The sequence below is a fragment of the Mytilus californianus genome, unplaced genomic scaffold (genome assembly GCF_021869535.1).
Source record: "Mytilus californianus isolate M0D057914Y unplaced genomic scaffold, xbMytCali1.0.p SCAF_5, whole genome shotgun sequence".
Classification (NCBI taxonomy): domain Eukaryota; kingdom Metazoa; phylum Mollusca; class Bivalvia; order Mytilida; family Mytilidae; genus Mytilus; species Mytilus californianus.
Window position 1 is genome coordinate 35,343,599 of NW_026262701.1, and position 21,844 is coordinate 35,365,442.

Genomic DNA, 21,844 nt, shown 5'->3' on the forward strand with positions numbered 1-21,844 from the left:
TTTTAGCTTTTATTGATCATAAACTTCATGTATAAAATTTTTGTCACATTTTTCTCAAGAACTACAAATATATATATAGGCTTTCTAAAATTTAAGATGAACCTTCCTGTGACCATGCTACATTGTATTTTGTGTAACGCATTTTTACAGCCAATGCTCATCATCCTGTCAATAGCTAACAGATAAATTGTTGTCTTGTCTTAGACATTTTTATGATGTTGTTTTCATTTCATTTAATTTCTTAAAGTGAAATCAATGTTGAATATTTTTGAAATAAAGTTTGCATATGTCTATGAAGAGTAATACATGCATGTATGGGAAATCAGCCTTAAAAGAACTGTTTTTGTATATATCTGGGATAATCTTAAGTTGGCAGATTTGTTCTTCAACAATTTACCTTAAATATATAGTACACACAAGTGTACAATAGAAATATGTATTAAGATAAAGACTTAGAAATATTGAACCAATACTTGCCAATCTTCTTCCTTAAAAAGACTTTGGGCAATTTCCTATGATTTTTAGTTCTTGTGCAAGGGCACAAGTATGAAGGTTAAAAACTGGTATTTTATATGTATATTTTATTGACACAATTAAAGTATAAAATTGGATTTGAATTTGTGTACATTTGGTCATTTTTCCGAAAAAGTTTGGTTTTGTTTCTCAAAACATTGAAACCAATCAAATTCTTTTTATTGAATTGTATAATATAATTTATGAAAGCTTTTACAATTTTACAGACTGTCAGGATTAGGTTGTATATTTTTATTTATGATTTCTTTTGAATGCAAGAACCTATTGTTTTGTTGTTATTGTCTCTTGTACATCTTTATAGATGGGAGTATGTAGACAAATTTATTGTTTATGTATTGTATGATTGTATGTTTGAATGCATTTAGTGAGACAAATAAAATATTGGAACTATTTAAATTGATTTTATGTTGTACTAGAGAAGATGGTTTACAGCCTTTAAAAGGGCCTTTGGGAAGAATATATTATTTTACCCTATTATTATTATGATTATTATATTAATCTCTTATATACACTTAGAGGAATGGTGGTAAAATTGATCAGAAGGACATGAAATCAGAACCAACCAATAGTGGTATACCATTTAATAGTGGTTTGTTAAACAGATTTTGTTACTTCACACTTCTGAGGTCCAAACAGGGTCAGCATACAATTCTAAACATCTGACATCTAAACACTTGACAAATCTAAACATCTCACATCTAAACACTTGTTGAAATCTAAACGTGTTTAGATGCTAAACATGTTTCAAAACGTACACAGAAAAAGTGTTTAGAATTGTGTTTAGAATCTAAACACTGTTTTTACAGTGTACCGTCGGCAAGTTTCATGTTTGTATGTGTTGGACGCAACACCACTTTGTTTCCATCGGACAGAGAATCGTATACCTTACTGTTCAAAATTGTCACATTTGCACCTGTATCTACTAAACATTGGATGTTTTTACCTTGAAATTTACCAGAAATATACATTCCTCCATCGCCACTCGCTACACGACCGGTTCTTACTCTGTCTTTTTGTTGATAATTTGTTTTACTTTTGTCATATTTAGGACAATTTCTTCTGATATGGCCTGTATCTCCACAAGTCCAACATCCTCTTTTTCCCGGCTTGTTGTTATTGTTATTAAATCCGCTTCTCTGTTGACTCATACCGCTCTTAAGAAACTGAAACTCACGTCGAAGTTCCTCTACCACATCAGATAGTGTTTTGATTTGACCAGACACTTCTGAACTTTCCGATATAGCAAAATTCCGAACACTTGAAGGTTTGTCCCTCTGTTTATCCGCAATATAAAAAGCCTCAAGCTCAACAGCCAACTTAACTGCATCATCTAGTGTCTTTGGGTGAGCTTGATGTATACGCAACCGTGTATCCGCGTCATCTAATGCATCAATGAAATGATCTCGGCTCAACATCTCTTGTAGTTCCAATTGAGCTTTGGGATATGCTTTACGGCTTAGTCTCTTGATATGTTGCGCCAATTCAGGCAATTCTTGATCTCTTCTTTTACGGATATTCTTAAGCTGCACACGGAAAAGCTCTGTTCTGTTTTCGGTTCCAAATCTACTTGTTAATGCTGCACATATCGATTGATAATCTTTAAGCTTTATCGGATCAATATCGGCTAAAACACTTTGCGCATTCCCACTTAGACTTGTTGCAAGAAACATTGCTTTCTGATTATCCGCCCAACAATTTAATTCGGATATCATTTCAAACTGAATTTTATAATCTTCCCAAGAAACAGAACCATCATATTTAGAGGGTCGGACAACTGGCTTTTCAGATCCCATATGCTTATGTGAATTCGATCCTTGATTACGAGAAGGTTGGAACACAGATGGAATTGATGATCTTTTCGGGGTCGGAGCACTTGAAATTTCATCCTGGAGAGTTTCATACTCTTTAGTTAAACGCTGTATTTCTCTTTGGGTTTCAATCATTCTAGGCGTTGAAGCTGATAACACGGTTGAACTTAATCCTATCCCTGTATCCATTGATACTTTAGGTCTTGCACCTCCGAAATAAATTTCTCTATCAGAAGAATCATGTTTATCCATTTTTATAACAATTTAATTACAGTTGATTTATTTACGCACATGAAATATTTTATTCCATTTGCTATAATTCTCTCACACAAAATTATCTGAATATTACTATAAATCCACAGAATATAATTTGCCAAAATACATTGTTAAATTCCAAATAGCACATCAATCCTTATAATAGAAATAAACTAATCCATGTTAATAATATCCACACCGCTGCCACCAAAAATTGTAACGTGACCGAGGGGAGGAACGACAACGACACAGACGGACGGACATAACCATACTATGGCACGACAATGTATCCTGTGGTAATTTCCAGTAACTAAAGAATACGGTATATATTTACAAGTTTATTCACAAATGTACATTACTTCAGACTTATTGACAAATTATTAGCAACAAAGTTTAAACATATAAACTTTAAATACAAGTCCTCCAGAATCTATACTGATTCAAGACTTCAAGGAAAATCACATCCTTCCAGTATCACAGCTGATACACAATCTGCCAGTCGCTGACCAACTGACCTTTATCATAGAGTTTAATTACTGCATCTCTAGACAAACAAATAGGCATAACTAATTTTATTACCCTACACCCCAAGACATTGCTACTTGTCTTAATTACATCTGACAGTTCAACTTTAACTGCAGATAATAAAACTAGCCATTTGTCAAATTAGCCTTGCGTCATTAATTTTCTCTGTACACAAATAAACAGTTATAAAGCCAATTTAACCAGAGGTCAATATTTACAAAACATTAAAATATTACAATACTTTGGTAAGGAAAATCCCCAATATTTCGACCAAAAACAGAATAGGAGGTGCTCATTGGCATGGTATGGTTAAGATTGTGGGAAAGTTTCAATAAATTGTAATAAGGGGTTAATAAGGATTTGCGGATGTAAATGTGTACTATAGTGTGCAGATATGACGAAGTCTACGTCACTCCAAAGTCAACCCAAATTCATTCAGAAGTACAGAAGTACAGTAAGATTCTGTAAAAAATCACTAAATTGTGTTAAGCGGTTCAGCAGCATTTGCAGATACAATAGCGGAGAAGAAGGACGAAGGAACAGGCAAGTGAACAGACAAGCGAATAGAAAGACGAACTCCCCAATTACCATTGACTGTCCACTTTATAAATCGGGATGGAAAAAAATGAATACATTTATTTTTCATTTTTAATTAGGGTTAGGGTGGTATTAAATATTTATAGGTAATAAAAATGTAATATCAATAAATCACTTCGTAAATGGTTTATATATATAAAATAAATAATCCAAATGCAATTAAATTGAAACTATAGCTTTAAAAAAGAGGGACGAAAAAAGGAAGTCGAAAATAAAATGACAACGCCATGACAAACAATGAAAAAGATAAAAGAAAACACAAATAACAGTACACAAAACACAGATCGAGAAACATGAACCTCACAAAAACTCGGAGACGATCTCAGGTTCTCCGAAAGGGTAAGCAGATCCTGCTCTACATGTGGCACCCGTTGTGTTGCTCATGTAAGTACACACCCGGTGATAAGTCTAATTCCGAAGGTCACATTCGGAGAAAAGAGGACAGGACTGTGGTTAGTACGACAATTGAAACATATCCGTTATCATCTGTGAAACAGATATTCCATAACGGTCAACCAACTCTTGCTGGCGTCCGTAAAATTTACAAAGGGATGATTTCACCTTCACCACTTGGAACTCTTGGTTCAATAGCTTCCTTGTGAGTATCAACCCTCTATCAAGGAAATCATGATAGGAAATACAATCCCTGGCATATCGTATCAACTGGGAGATATATACTCCGTATGCAGGCGCTGGTGGAATGTTGCTACTTAGAAATGAAAAATTCACGATTTCGAAGCTGAAATCATCCCTTCTGTCGCCAAGTTTTGTTTTCAACCGACTCTTGTTAACAATTTGTAGATGTAAGTCAAGATATGAGGCTGACTCAGCTGTATCTGTTTCATCCCTTATCTCAAGGTCGATGGAATAGATGCGTAAAACATAGTAACCAAACTTTGAATTATTTAGTGAAAGAACATCATCTTTATAGCAAAAAGTGAAGTTAAATGATAATGTTAACTTCTTATCTTGTCCATAAGAAGCTCCTGTATAAAGTCAGCCTCACATGAACCAAGGAACAAGTTGACAAGAAGAGGAGCACAGTTGGTTCCCATGGGAATGCCGATTGTTTGTTGAAAAAAAAGTCCTCCAAACGTAACAAATATGTTGTCAATCAAGAAATACAGCATCTTGATAATGTCAGTTTCAAAGAATATTTTGTTTGAATCAGAGTGATTTTTAGAAAGTATGATTTATCACTCCCTAAGACAAATACTTGTATCTAAGTTGACTATTCTTTTTTATAGAATAAAGCAGGACCAACTCTTTCAATTTGTCTTTTAGTTTGAAATGGGGAATACATGTGTATAGTATCCACATCTGATTCACACTACCTCTAGAATACGTAGTTTCACATTAACATGATTAACTTTGAAGCCCGGCTTTGATTGCTGATAAAATTGATGTTAATTATTTTGAAATAGGTTTCGCTTAGCACTTGGAAGACCCAGCAATATAACGTTGTGTGTAAGGACAATTATGTAATTTAGGTATCCAATACAGTGAAGGAAGATCCAGTTCATATCTGTCACAGAGGTAGGACAGGTGTTTTGCAACATTTTGGTCTTTAAAGATTGATGAAGCGTATGTATTCATAGACCCATTCAGTTTTTTTAATTTCACAGCCTTTATCCATTTTGAAAGAGTATCTACGTCTTCTTTTTCGCGTTTATCCCATTGCCTGGCATAATCCTCGACTGAATACACTAGTATTTTGAAGTTGCGTTTCCAATTGATGGATTTAGGCTCACGATCTTTGGATAACACATTTCGCAGAGAAGTGTTACTGACAATGTTTAGGTCACCAGTAATGACGTGACCAGTCAGAATACATATGAATAGGAATATGAAAGGGAAACTAGTACAAGTGCAATCAGGAGGATTATACTTGAAGTCGTCAATATTGAACATGTGTTTGAAATTGAAAATTTTAGTTGCAATTGATTTGGTATAGGTATAAGAAGTGATAGGTACAGAATGGTCTTTATCACGAAGGATATTGCCCAAATTGATGACATCGAGACCTTTGTTGGCAAAGGAAAGTTTGAGAAAGGATCTTTTCGCCTTTTCATTTTTTCCAATACGAACTGATTTGAAAAGTCTGTGACTGGCAACATCTGAGAAGATAGCTGTAAGTTTGTATTAGTTTGAATAAGGGTTTGTAACAACTGTTTCCAAACATAAATTGTACAGAGAATGAAGTTTTGAAAGGGGTCTTGAATAGAGCTACTAGTGAACGGGATGAATACCAGACGGCTTTTGTATAAATGGCAGCAGGTCATTAATAAAGACATCATGGAGAGTAGGTGGTGTATAATGACGATGATCATGACTGTGTCTGCGTCGAGAAATAGAGATGAAAATTATCATCACATTCACCGAGCCACAGGAAAGATTAAATAGAATACCTATACCATCAATTTTGTCATTGCAATCATATGAGGTCACAGTTCTCAATTCTCTAATCCAATAGTCTTCCTTTTGTCTACGGAGAGGTAATGCAAGATGAGGATTGTTAGTTTTGTGGTATATTTTTCCGATGATGCATTGCATAGAAAGGATTGAATGATCAGACTGTATTAAACAACCGAAAATATCATTTGTAACTCCAAGGCACAAGAAACGATCAAAACGAGCATTAATCAATATAATAAAAGAGTAACACAGTGGGTATCAGTAGTGGAGCAAGAACTGTTAAGCTTCCAGAATACTGAGTTTCTCTTTGACTTATGGTTTATTTTCTGTGTAGTGCTTTGTAAACTACTATTTGTTGTTTGATTTTGTTCTCTTTTGCCATGGAGTCGTTTGCTATTCTTTGACGTATGTTTGTTTGCTCATTAGTATCTCATCCTTATTATTTTTATTATCAAAAATATAATGTCGTTGTATTCATAAAGTTACTTAGTGGTTTATTATAAAGAGGGCGCCCCCGTAATATTAGTCTATTTTATGATTGAGTAATAAACATTTTTAATGGTATAAACCCAGATTTCTCAAACTCAAATCAAGGTGTACGAAAACGTCTTTTTTTTTTCTTAAACCATTTAAAGATAAAATCGCCTTTTACCTCAGTTACTTTTTCTTCTTTTTATGCTTTCAGGATATACATTAAACAATTAAATACAACTAAAATCTTTCTACTTAAAGGGCAAATTTTCAACCTTAAATATCAAAAAATACATTGAATACTACGTCTACACATCACATTCCTTGTATGAAAACACACTAAATTACATAAAAAAAAACAATTGAATACATCAGGACCTGGTCAGATTTATATGAAATGCTGTAACTATCAACTACATAATGGAGAAACATGTACAATCAGCAATTATTATTATCACATAACACAAAAGTTAATTTGATGAATGCTGGTATCTAAAAATTGAAAAATACTTACTACTTGCGACAGCCATGATAATCCGAGTGCTCGATCCCGTTCCCAAGATGTTTGTTGAATAACAGTAGTATGACCCGGTGTCACTTAACTGGGTATTTGAAATGGTAAGACTAGGATTGCTAACTGAAGATCCACTGTATTTTCCTCCATTTATTGCTATAGTTTCTGTATTGCCTTCTATAACCTTCTGCCAATAGACTGAATTATGGGTTGGGTCAGCAGTGACTTCGCAGGCTAGAGTTATAGAGCTGTCAACATTGACAATGTACGCAGATGTTGGTACAGTGACAATTGGTATAACTGAAACATTAATAAACCAACAATAAAAGGGCAATTAGGCCTTAGATAAATTTGGCTATTTTTTTAGGTATTTTTGTCATATAGCTCTTCAACTGTTTCAGTTCTTATACATCCTCGGATTTCAAATGTTTGGCTTTGAGCGTTCCTCATGAAGGTAAATCCAGAAAAGCGCTTTGGACGCATGAAATTATTAAACGTGTTTTTTTTAATTTTTACAGCACTGGGTCGATACCTCTGCTGATGGACTATCAGACCCCGGTGGTATCATCAGCTCAGTAGTCAGTACTTCGGTACTGACATGATTTATAACAAACCTCTCTAAAATTGTCCGTTTATAAATTTGGAAATTATAAAGAAACTAAGGTTTCAACTCTCTCAAGCAATGTTGACCGTAGATGAATTTGGCTATTTGTTTTTTAGGTATTTTTGTCATATAGCTCTTCAACTGTTTCGGTACTTATACATCCTCGAATTTCAAATGTTTGGCTTTGAGCGTTCCTGATGAAGGTAAATCCAGAAAAGCGCTCCGGACGCATGAAATTATTAAACGTGCTGTTTTCAATTTATACAAGTTCACGAGTTCAAATATGCAATATATACCTTTTCTACAACTTAACTCCAAGTCGTGAATAACTAATTTCCTGCAACACTATGACCTCTCCGAGTCCCGAAAAATTAAAAAAAACCCCGCTTAACTTACTGCTCACAATAATTACAGTAACTTACTTCCTAGAACAGTAAGAGTTCCTAGACTACTTTGACCAGTTCCAACAGAGTTGGCAGCAAAACAGACATAATTAGCAGCATCACTTGTATCAGCTCTGATTATATAAAGTGATGGTGATGCCACTGTTCCTCCTTCATATTTGCTTGTGTTTGTCATGTCAATAGTAACTATTTGTTCTCCCGAAATCTTCTGCCAATATACAGACGTGTGAGATGGATTAGCCGAGACAACACATCCAATGGTCACATTATTTCCGTAATCGACATTTATGGCATTCTGGGTCAAACTGACATTTGGAGTGTCTAAAAAATAAATTGATAGTTTATAACATTAATAACTGTTTTAAAATCTCTATTCAAAAGTCTCTAATAGTTACAAGGTAAATAATCGTACACGCACGCATAAACATGTCTGTTTATCGAAACATTCCTTTGTTTCACTTTGATTAACCCATTTCACTGACGTCATTCTATTGTACTTATTGTAGATTATTATTTTAAGAATCCACTGACCACTGTGTTTAATTAAGATTACTTATATTATAACTTTAAAATTTTAACTTTATCCTCTCAAAAACGAGTTGCATATGCAGGGTGCAAACGTTCATTGTTAATCAGTTGAGTCTTCAGTCTATGCATGATGCCACTATACCACGAGTGCTGACATAATTCAACATCTAAATTATACTCTTAAAGCGCTTAATTATCAATACATGTGACTAAACTGATTTCTGTCTCATTGATAATTCGCTTTGTAATCTATGAAATATATATATAATGTCTTGGTTTGTTCATGTTCTTTATATATATATATAATGTCTTGGTTTGTTCATGTTCTTTATATATATATATAATGTCTTGGTTTGTTCATATTCTTTTAAAATTAATTTGATTTATTTGATTTGTTTTATTTTGAGTGTTATTTTTTTAAGGAAGATTATGTTCTACATTTGAACGTTCTTGAGTATAATCATATAGCAGTATGAAAATATGAAACGAGAGAAGAGAAAAAATAAATAAAACTTTTTCTTTAAAATTATAAAAAAGTGTTTATACCGGATGTCAGGTTTGAACATTGGTCGATTTGTAACATCGTTATAATGAACCGACGAACCTTTATACGATTGTGGCTATTACACAATAGTTGTAACCGCTATATAATCAATGAATTGTATATATTCCTTGAAAAAAATAAACATCCGTATGACCATTACACTTGTCACTTTTAACGTACATAATATTATCTTACTAATAATCAATTTTTGTTTGTTTCATTATATATGGTCCAAACATACATCAAATCAACATTGAACGAACTCTAATTTGACAAAAAGTGTGATTTATAAGACACGACCGTAAAACATCTCTTTGACAGTAAAAACAGAAACAAAATCATCGCCAATATATAAAAATGAAATATATAATACCTCTAAGATGAAAACATAATTTTGGTTAAGAGAAAAGTTTAAACAAGTTTAATCCACCATTTTCTATATAAGAAAATGCATGTATAAAGTCAGGAATATGGCAGTTGTTATCAATTCGTTTGATGCGTTTGAGCGTTTGATTTTGCCATTTGCTTAGGGACTTTCCGTTTAAAATTTTCCTCGGAGTTCGATATTTTTGTTATTTTACTTTTTACGATAAAAAATTTCATTCCGGGTACAAGGTTTGAAATTAGTACTGTTAATATAACCGTTATGACTTTCTTTACCAACGACTAGACGTTCCCGGCTATGAACAACTTGATTTCAAGTTTGTAAAATCAACATAATTATACATCTGCAGCAAGAGCAATTCTGCTGGGGATTCGAAAATGCGTACCACAGATAATACTAGTTTATTGACTGGTTGACGATAGATTCCAAATGTAATAACGCTAAAATAATCTAAACATAGCGAAACGGAAACAGTTTAAACAAACTTTATATATAATTGTTCAAATAAAACATTAAGCACATTATTCTATTTATTTTGGGAAGCAACATGAAATGGAGCATCATGCAACGGTAGGTTTGTCGCAATTACGCTAATCTTATAGATTTGCATTAGTACGGTTAAAGAGTACCCAGCCCTCAGACAGCTTAATACTATTACAGGTTGCTATTCCATTTAAATAATTTGTAATGATTAAACATTAAATATATTTGTATTTACCAATATGAAATTTAGAGTTAAAAAGGGGAGCTAACACCCCACTTAAGTTATATTAATCTTATGTTAACTTGTCAAATATCTAAATACAGATGTGAACCATGTGGATATAATCATATCCAGCTATTGTAGAATAAAATAGACAAAATACGAAATTATCTTTATGAAATTCCGTTGATTTATTGTCAAAACGTAAAAAAAAACCAATCGTTTAGAAATTGGTTAAGCTATTAAATTGATAAGAGGAAGTGGTTCGGAAACAATAATCAGCTTGCGACTAAAGTCGCTCGTTGATTATCGTTTACGAATCCACTACTTAAAATTGAGAATGGAAATGGGGAATGTGTCAAAGAGACAACAACCATACCAAAGAGCCTAAGGCCACCAACTTTATTTTCAGTCTTTTTGCTATTATCAACTAATAAGCAAACAAACAAATATATCTTAGATACATAACAAAAAACCTTATTGTTCTTCCTTCTTTCATTGGTTTGATTTTGTTGATATTTTGCTGCCTCATTAACATTGGCACACGTCTACGTCTGTTATATATAAAAATGAAAACCTCTACGAACTCATATTTAATAGTCAATTTTTCAAATGCATTATGAAAATTCCACTTGTTTCAAAACATGTATATTGCAATAGTATATCTTTCTAAGAACAAAATAAAACAATTCCCGTTTGAATGGTTTTACACTAGTAATTTTTGGGGCCCTTTATAGCTTACTGTTCGGTGTGAGCCAAGGATCCGTGTTGAAGACCGTACTGTGACCTATAATGGTTTACTTTTATAAATTTTGACTTGGATGGAGAGTTGTCTCATTGGCACTCATACCACATCTTCTTATATCTATACACTACATTATATAATACAGAATGCTTATAAAAATGTAGTGGTAATGCATTTTCAGACTTTTATCTATCTCAATATTTCTGTTTACCTTAAAGCAGAATATATGAAAATCACAGAAGCTTTTCGTGTTTAAAAACAGCAATTCAAAGCACAGACATGAAAAAACTACTCAAAAAAAAAACTCATTAAAGATACCATGATTCGTCTTCAGTGACGCTCGAATAAAAAAGTTAAAAGGCCAAATGTAGTACGAATTTGAAAAGCATTGAGGATTGAAATATCGAAACAGAATTAAGCCTGCAGAGCACGGAAATATTCTATGAATAAAAGCTAGAAAGTGAAAATATTTATTTTCTGAACATACTGAAAATATTTATTTTCTGAACATACTGAAAATATTTATTTTCTGAACATACTTTTATTAAAAACACATAAACAATAATAAATCTCTACTTAAAGTTTCATAACGAAATCCTTTCAATTTAATTTTAATCATTTCTGTATTTCTTTAGTTCTATAGGTATGAATGATTTTAACATTATGCGTTTCATTACCTTTCCATTTAATCAATGTATTTTCAAATAAATTAATTGATTAATCAAGATTGGTAAAACAATAATTTGATTCATATGCCATTCAAGTAATGGTTTTATTTGACGAAATGATAATAATATTTGAAATTGTTTTAAGTAACGATTCCAATTATGTACATAGCATCCGTTTATTTTATATTTAATAAACTACTAGGTAATAGAATATAAGTAATGTTAAATACATTTTATCTATTCATAATTTTCAAAATATTCATACAGTTGTCTTATCATTCAGGAATGCTAACTCAAATTCCAGGTATACTGAAACATTAAAAAAAAAATTCTTTACAAACCATCCACAAATGACATGACCTTTTACTTTAATTATTTTTCCAATTTCTCCTTTCAGGAAATAAAAGTAATTTAGTTGAATGCAAATATAATCTATCTACTTTAAAAACAAATTTTAACCTTAAATGCTTATAATACATCAAATACTATATCTACACTACAGTACATTCTATCTACAAAAGCACACTAACTTACATAAAAAAGCAAGTGAATTCACCAGGACCTGGTCGGGTCTATATGAAATGTTGTTAAACTATCAACGACATAATGGAGATACATGTACAAGCAGCAATTATTATTATCATATAAAGCACAAGTTAATTGGATAAACGCTGGTATCTGAAAATTGAAAAATACTCACTACCAGCGACAGCTACGATAATTTGGGTACTATATCCCGTTCCCAAGGTGTTTGCTGCATAACAGTAGTATGCTCCAGTGTCACTAAACTGAGCATTAAAAATTGTAAGACTGGGATGGCTCACTGATGATCCACTGTATTTTTCTCCATCTATCTGTATAATGTTTGTATTGGCTCCTATAACCTTCTGCCAATAGACTGAATCATGAGTTGGTTCTGCAGCAACTTGGCAAGCTAGAGTGATGGAGCTGTCAACATTGACAATGTATGCAGATGTTGGTACTGTGACAATCGGTATATCTGAAAGGGTAATACAAAACAAATATAGCAGGGCAATCTATACAAGTTCAAGTATTTAAATATTCCATAATTATTTTTTCTACAATTTGAGCCCCTAGTTCCTAGACCTCTCTAAGTCCCTGACAAATTTTTATCAAGCTGCTAAAGTACTGCAAGCAAAAGTTAGGGTAACTTACTTCCAGCAACATTCAGAGTTCCTTGAGTGCTCTGACCTGTTCCAACAGAGCTTGTAGCAAAACAGACATATTTAGCAGCATCACTTGTATCAGCTCTGATTATATAAAGTGATGGTGATGCCACTGTTCCTCCTTCATATTTGCTTGTGTTTGTCACGTCAATAGTAACTGTTTGTCCTCCCGAAATCTTCTGCCAATATACAGACGTGTGAGATGGATTAGCCGCGACAACACATCCGATGGTCACATTATTTCCGTAGTTAACAGTTATGTTATTTTGGGTCAAATTCACACTTGGAGTGTCTGAAAAATAAAGTTATCAACATGTGATATTGGATTTAAAGTTATAACATAAAATACTATTTAAAAACCTCTCTTTAAAATGACCTCAGATGAATTTGGGTATTATTTTATATCCTTTCTGGTCATATAACTCTTCAACTGTTTCGATTCCTATATATCCTTGGCTTTCAAATATTCAGCTTAAAGAGCGTTCTTGATGAAGGCAAATCTAGAAAAGCTCTTCGGACGCATGGAATTTTGACAGCGTTGTTTACATTTTTATAATATAAAAAATAAGAAGATGTGGTATGATTGCCAATGAGACAACTATGCAACACAGATCAAATAACATGAAAGTTTACAACTATAGGTCACCGAATGGCCTTCAACAATGAGCAAAACCCCATACTGCATAGTCAGATGAAAAAGGCCCCGAAATGACAAATGTAAAACAATTCAAACGAGAAAACTAACGGCCTGATTATTGTACAAAACAATGAACAAAAAAAAATATGATATACAGCAACAAACGACAACCACTAAGTTACAGGCTCCAGACTTGAGACAGGCCATACAAAATGCGAGGTTCAACTAGTTTGTTGGCACCAAACCGTCTCCCTAACCTAGGATAGTGGTGTAACTGTACAACATAACAACAAACTTGCCCTCTTTCGCCTCAGTATGTTCAATCTACATTCCAACTACACTACATAACATTCCATCTGCACTACATTATATTCTATCTACACTGCTTTACATTCGAACTACACTACGTTACATTTCATCTACACAACATTACATTCCATCTACACTACATTACATTCCATCTACACTACAGTATATCCCATCTGCATTGCAGTACACTCCATCTACACTACAGTACATTCAATCTACACTATAGTACATGCATATTTCATCTACACTACAATATATTCCATCTACAAAAGCACACTAACACACAAAAGAGCAACTGTATACATCACGATCTGGTCGGGTCTATCAAATATAAAACTATCAGCTACATAGTCGAGATACATGTTCAATCAGCAATTATTTTATCATATAAAACACAAGTTAATTGGATGAATGCTGGTACCTGAAATAAAAAAAAATCCCCACCATCGACAGCTAAAACAACTTGAGTACTTGATCCAGTTCCCACAATGTTTTTTGCATAACAGTAGTATGTTCCGGCATCAGCAAACTGAGCATTAGAAATGGTAAGACTAGGATTGCTCACTGATGATCCATTATATTTTCCTCCATTATTAGATAAAGTGTCTGTATTGCCTCCTGTAACCTTCTGCCAATATACTGAATTATGAGTTGGATCCGCAGTTACTTGGCAAGCTAGAGTGATAGAGCTGTCAATATCGACAGTGTATGCTGATGTTGGTACAGTGACAACGTCATGTGCGCAAGTCAATCCACGTCAATTTATCAATGAAATGCACACGACTTCATTCATACAACCGATTAACTATCCCAAACGTTTTGTATGCGAAAAAGTAGTTTTACTAACTATTTCATTTTACTTCATATTCTCAACCAAAAAAAAGAAGGTAAGATAAATTGCAGATAAAAAGAAAAATGGAATTTTATTTTTTAATACCGAACATCTGACAAAAATTCCTAAACCTGACCTAAGTACATTCTTAAGTAAAAAATCAGATTAAGTAGATACTACAGGATTAAAGACAAAAACATAATAATAATTATATATTCTTTATAACAATTTAACCAAAATTCATTGAATTATTGTGTTGAAATATAATTATAATAACAAATAAAAAAACTTGGAAAATACTTTCTAGTAAGGTCAATACTGAGAGGACAGATATTTTATCAATAACACCATATTGTCGATTCATTTTTATTCGTGGGATACCAATTTTTGTGCATTTGATTTGATTGGGTGAACCATGAAGTTAAATGTTCAACAAAGAACACATTTTCTGAAGGCTTGTGTGTAGGGTTTGACAAAACTATGAAATCAAGTTTACACAAAAAAAAGCACATTTTCCCCTCAATCTGCGAAAATTGGTATCCAGGAAAATAAATGAATGTACAAGAATTATCTTTGTTACTTACTTCCAACTACATCCAGATTGGTTATTGTACTAATTCCTGTACCAACACTATTTGTAACTTTACATTTGTAATTTCCTTCGTCACTCTCCTCAGCATTATAAATAATAAGTGATGGTGAACTAACTGTAGAACCACCATATCTATTATTATTGGTGGTATCTCCAATGTCTACGACAGAGTTTCCATTAGTTCTCTCCCATCTGACCATAGTTGCAGCAGGATTGGCAGTGTATGAACACTGTAGTGTGATATCTGATCCTTTGTTGGCCGAGTATGATGACTGGTCTACAGTTACAGTTGGTATACCTAAGTTAAAAATCGAAGTAGTTTTTTACGGTTTTTTTTATACATTGAAAGGATAAAAGCAATCATCAAAATATATTGGTCAGACCGCACCAACCACCAAGACCAGACTACTCGGGGGAAAAAAGAAAAAACAAGAAGTAAATTTTAGGTGAAAATTTGTAGCCAGGAAAATTTATGTGAAATGCATCAAAATTTTTCTAAGAATGAATAATAAAATATGTACTAGGATAGAAGTTAAAATCATGAATGAATGAATTGTTTGACAAGTATCAATTTCCTTAATAGCTGTAATGTAAAAAATTCTTTCACAAATTTCAGTACAAATTTCATATAATATGTATCTAATGTATCATGTATTAATACATAAAATCTAAATCTGATGATGAAACAACCATTTATAGTTTTCAACTGCAATTTGATTGTTTTTCTTTAACAAGTGTATTAATTAAGCAGTTTTAGACGTACTTCCTACAACTGTCAAGAATGTCTGCTGGCTTTGTCCAGTTCCTACAGCATTTGTGGCCAAACAAACATATCGCCCTTCATCAGATTTCATGGTCTGACTGATGACCAGAGATGGTGAGTTTACAGCACTACCAGTGTATCGACTGTTTGTCATATCGATATCGACAGCATTACCATTGTTATCAACTCTCTGCCATTTTACAGATGTATGGAAAGGGTTTGCTTGCACGGTACATTGTAATGTAATTGAGTTGCCTATGTTGACTGAGTAAGAATTTGATGCAACATTGACCACAGGAGCACCTAAACAAAACAATATTAATCAGATATTTATATCATGTTCAAAATTCCAAATGTCAGTGTCACAAAGATTACTACTTGCAGTCAAATGCACCATTATTCTTAAATTTGGTTCTAGTTTTAAGTCAAAGCCAAAATAATTTAACAGTCAGAACATATTTTGCTGTTTTTGTAATTAATGACATTCTGCACATATAGAAAAACCAAAATTCATCAAATAAAGAAAATGCACAGCCTTTCTGTAATAATGATTTGAGAGATATGTATTGAATACAAGAGTAATCGTTGTTTTTACATTATAATCTCTTTAAACATAACCCCCTGATTCCACTAAAAACATATTCAGCATAAAATTAAAGTCTTTTGTTCAGGTTGTACTGCTTTTCAGCTTTCCAGGGGTTAATTCTAAAATGAAATATCTAATTATTACGATATCAATTTTACCTGATCAGGTAAACAGTTTATTGAAGGATGTTCTATTTAAGAAAAGGTAAACCTTTGTACAATGAGACTTTCACAACAGAAAGCTGTTTTAAGTTCTCTTAAACTCATGAGTGTATAACATTTTTGTGTACCTTATAATGAATAAAATGTCCTAAACTAAGTAGCTGTTTTAGCTGATCAGGTGAAACTATCTCAGTTTTATCTACTTAAAGTATAGTAACTTTTCCTCTAAACAGAGAGTTACATTTTTTAAACCTTAAGGCTCATCAAATATTCTTCTATCACACTTTCAGTTTTCTGTAAACTAAATAAAGCTATGATTTTTTTTGCAAACTAAACCTACAACGTAATTCAATAAAAAGTTTGAAAAAATTCTTAAACAAAATGTTCAACAAGTGTAAATATACAGATCATTACATAATGTTTATCATGTTTATAGGGCTGCAAGGTTGAATACATGTCGTTCTTGTCCATATTTCAGTTAGTTCACAACTTAAACCAATGGTTATAACCTCTTCCATTTTAACATAGAATGTCTCCTATTTGAAAATGTCTTTTATTCCACAAAGGAAAAAAAAAACAAGGCTTCATCTTGTTTTTCACCTTACTATAAAGAATTAACAATTTTTCATATGTTATAGAAAATTTACCAAGTGTAAAAAAAGTTAAAAACATGTATTCTGAATTCTTCTGCAAAAAAAGGTAAATAGGAAACAATCTAGTAAATATGGAATTACCAAAACCACATCTTAGAAAAGGTGTTAAAAACTGTAGCTGATCATGAAATTTACACCCTGCTATTAACATTGAACGTGGTGAAAGCAAAACACAGTTAAAAAACCGTGACTTAGTAGCTAGCTTTTGACTTACTGTTGACCACATTTAATAAAGTTTGTGCACTCTCCCCAGTACCGACACTATTTGAGGCATAACACTTATAGTCTCCAATGTCTCCGGCTACTGTGTTAGTGATTGTTAGTGGGTTAGATACAGATGATCCCGTGCATCTATTGCTTGATGGTAGGTATGTAAATACGCCATTCACATTCCTTCTCCAGTACACGATTGTGTGGGCGGGATTGACTGTAATGGTACAGATCAAGGTGATTGTTTGACCGATAGTAACACTCACTTCCTGGAACTATGATTTCCTAGACATTTCTGAGTCCCAAACAAGTTCTTATAAAGGTATAAAATTACTGCTCCTAACCGTTAGAGTAACTTTGTTCCTACAACACTATGAGTTTCGAGTTTCGAGACCTCTCTGAGTCCCTGAACAATTCTTACGGATCCATTTACTTACTGCCAACAATAGTTAGAATAACTTACTTCCAGCAACAGTAAGAGATCCTGGATTACTCTGACCAGTTCCAACAGAGTTGGCAGCAAAACAGACATAATCAGCAGCATCACTTGTATCAGCTCCGATTATATGAAGAGATGGTGTTGCCACGGTTCCTCCTGCATATTTGCTTGTGTTTGTCATGTCAATAGTTATCGTTTGTCCTCCCGACATTTTCTGCCAATATACAGATGTGTGCGATGGATTAGCTGAGACAATACATCCAATGGTCACATTATTTCCGTTGTTGACAGCTATGTCATTGTGGGTCAAGCTGACACTTGGGGTGTCTAAAATTTAATTAATAAACATTTGATATAGGACATTAGATTCCCACACGAGATACTGTTCCTTAAAAGCCTTTAATAGTTCAAAGGGAAACTAACACACATTTTAATGACTTATATGTCTATGTTTATCAAACAAGAAAATATTTGTTTACTGAACAAAATTTTATTAAAAACATATAAACAATCATAAATATCTACTAACAGTATTATAACGAAATTCTTTCAATTGAATTTTTGATCATAATTTTTTGTTTATAATTCGATAGGTATCAATGATTTTAACAATATGTGCGTTTCTTTACTTTTCGATATAATCAATGCATTTTCAAAAGAGTGGATATTCAAACTTATAAGTTGAAAAACAAAAACACGACAAAAAAACTAAAACCATAACACAAAACACAAAACAGAATATAGAAAACTCAGAATTGAGCAACACGAAACCTATCAAAAACCATTTTTAAATACAGTAATTTATCAATTCAGGTTTACAAAAGTTATTTGATTTCTATGCCGAGCCAGTAATAACTTGTCATGGTTTAATTTTAAACAAAATGATAAAAAAATTAAAAAATTATTTTTAGGTAAAGATAACAATTAGGTAGATATCATCAGTTTATTCTATAATTGATTAAACTACTGGTAACTGTTGTACTTTTGGATAAATTGTCATTTTTGATATAAAAATACTTTGTGTGTGCATAACTTTCAAAATTTGAAAACAGTTGCCTACTAATTCCGAAATTGTAACTCAAATTCCAGATGAAAATTTTTCTTTTTTTCTTTTCTCTTTTCTACATAAAGAAAACATGGCATTTCAATTCAAGTTTTGTTCTTTTTAAGCTTTTAGTTAATACAGTAAAATAATTGAACACAAATTCAATCTTGTATTTAGTTTTCTATGTAATGTTTTGTATACTGTTGTTTGTCTTTTGGTCGATTTTCGTGTTATGCCGTGGCATTCTCAGTGTGTGTTTGAATGTCCGTATGGTATCTTTCGCCTCAGAACATTTCATCTACACTACAGTACATTCCATCTATAAAGGGACGCTAACTTACATAAAAAAGCAAGTGAATTCATCAGGATCTGATCGGGTCTATAAATATGTTAAACTATCAACTACTTAATGGAGATACATGTACAATCAGCAATTATTATTACCAGATAAAACACAATTTAATTGGATGAATGCTAGAACCTGAAAAATGACAAATACTCACTACCAGCGACAGCTAGGACAACTGGGGTACTCGATCCTGTTTCCACGATGTTTGTTGCATAGCAGAAGTATGTTCCTGCATCACTGCGTTGAACATCTGAAATGGTAAGACTAGGATCGCTCACTGATGATCCACTGTATTTTCCTCCATTAATAGTTATAGTTTCTGTATTGCCTCCCGTTACCTTTTGCCAATAGATTAAATTATGAGTTGGGTCAGCAGTAACTTGGCAATCTAGAGTGATAGAGCTGTCAACATCGACAATGTATGCAGATGTTGGTACAATGACAATTGGTTTATCTGAAACAGTAATAAACATAAAATTTAAAAGGACAATTTATACAAGAATTCAAATATGAAAACTTTTATGAATGAATAATTGATTCATAAAAACAATGTGTTGATGAATAAATAAATTCTTGTGGTCAGAAACAAATTGTATGAATACATAAAAAGGATAACAGCAATCTACAAAAATATTGGACAATATATCAACCCACACCAATCAATAACACCTGACTATTGTAATCTTTCAAATGCATTATGAAAATTCTACGTTTTGCAGAGCATGTTTATTACAATACTACATCACGCTCTGACTACAATAAAACAATATACAATAAATTAGTACAGAATGCTTATAAAAGTAATAGCGGTTGTGCATTTTCCACCTTTTTTACATATAATAATTCGGCTTTATCTAATTATAAACGCAAAATATATGTAATAAACAGAAGATTTTCTTGTTTCAAAGCAGCAATCCAAATCACACACAAAACACACCACTCAAAACAGATCTAAGCATGCTACGCACAGCACTATGTAGTAAATAAAATCCAGAAAGGGAACTTATTAGTTTACTTAACATAATATTATTTGAAACACATAAAACAATTATATAACAAAATGCATTCAATTCAGTCTTGATCATTCATTTATGTTTATAGATCAATAGATATAAATGATTTTAACAATGTCCGTTTACTTACTTTTTCATTTAGTCAATCTATTTTCAAATTTATAAACTACTGAGAGTGCTATATGTTGTGGTATGAGCATTTTAATGTTGAATAAATTGTAATATACATACATTTTAAAATATTTCACACAATTGCATCATAAATTCAGAATTTTACATCAAATTCAAAGTGTCTGAAAGTTTCTAATTTTTTTAAACCATCTAAAAAGGACATGGCTTTTCATTCTTATTTATTTTCATCTTTTCAAATAGTACACAAACAAATCAAATGAATGATATTAGAATCTTTGTGCTTCAGGTGCAACTTTTCAACCTAAAATATATCAAATACTATTATATCTAAAGTATGTTCCATCTATAAAGGCACACTTACACATAAAAAAAAACCAAATGAAGCCATCAATACCTGGTCGGGTCTACTTGCAATATGGTAAACTATCATCTACATAATGCAGATGCGTATAGAATCAGCATTATTATTATTATTATTATTATTATTATCATGTAAAAACTCGTTCTATAGATTAATGCTAGTACCTGCAAATTGAAAATTACTCACTACCAATGACAGCTACGAAAATCTGAGTACTCGATGATGTTCCCAAGATGTTTGTTGAATAACAGTAGCATGTTCCGGTATCACTAAACTAAACATTAGAAATGGTGAGACTAGGATTGGTCACTGATGATAGCCTGTATTTTCCTCCATTTATCTGTATATTTTCTGTATTGCCTCCTGTATCCTTCTGCCAAAATGCTGAATTAAGAGCTTGGTTCTGCAGTGAGTTGATAAGCCAGAGTTATACAGGATTATTTTTGAAAATTAATGAAAAATTCTTATCTTTAAAATAAAGTACCAATAATTCATTGAATTATGTTTTTTAGTAATTTTAATCATTTCAGTGAACAATGATCTCTTCTTAGTAAGGATCATTAGTTGTATTGAGCTATAATTTTAGATTAAAATCTAAATCTAGAATATACTTTCTAGTACGTTCTATGATGAGAGGTCAGAAATTATATCTATAAAAGCGTTATAACTTGTTATATACTTCCAACTACGACTAGATTGATACTTGAACTTATTCCTAAACCTTCATTGTTTGTAATTTTATTTTTGTAATTTCCTTCGTCACTCTATTATATATAATAAGTGGTGGTGGATTAACTGTAGAACCATATTTATTATAATTGGTGGTAAATCCAATCTCCTAGACAGTGTTTCCATTAGTTTCCATTAGTTCTCTT

At 32.4% G+C, this 21,844-nt stretch overlaps 1 protein-coding gene across 1 annotated transcript in view; it reads right to left on the minus strand.

The window, feature by feature from the left end:
* LOC127701538 (basement membrane-specific heparan sulfate proteoglycan core protein-like) overlaps positions 1-19,942 on the minus strand; it is a 31,515-nt gene extending 11,573 nt beyond the window's left edge. Inside the window, exons 1-8 of the mRNA XM_052205432.1 lie at positions 19,618-19,942; positions 18,094-18,396; positions 16,021-16,323; positions 15,250-15,555; positions 12,877-13,179; positions 12,401-12,700; positions 8,146-8,448; positions 7,120-7,419 (exon numbers count right to left, since the gene is read on the minus strand). Coding sequence (XP_052061392.1) covers positions 7,120-7,419; positions 8,146-8,448; positions 12,401-12,700; positions 12,877-13,179; positions 15,250-15,555; positions 16,021-16,323; positions 18,094-18,396; positions 19,618-19,936 — 2,437 coding nt within the window. The 5' untranslated portion in view covers positions 19,937-19,942. The remainder of the gene's footprint in view (positions 1-7,119; positions 7,420-8,145; positions 8,449-12,400; positions 12,701-12,876; positions 13,180-15,249; positions 15,556-16,020; positions 16,324-18,093; positions 18,397-19,617) is intronic.
* Positions 19,943-21,844: the final 1,902 nt, after the last annotated feature.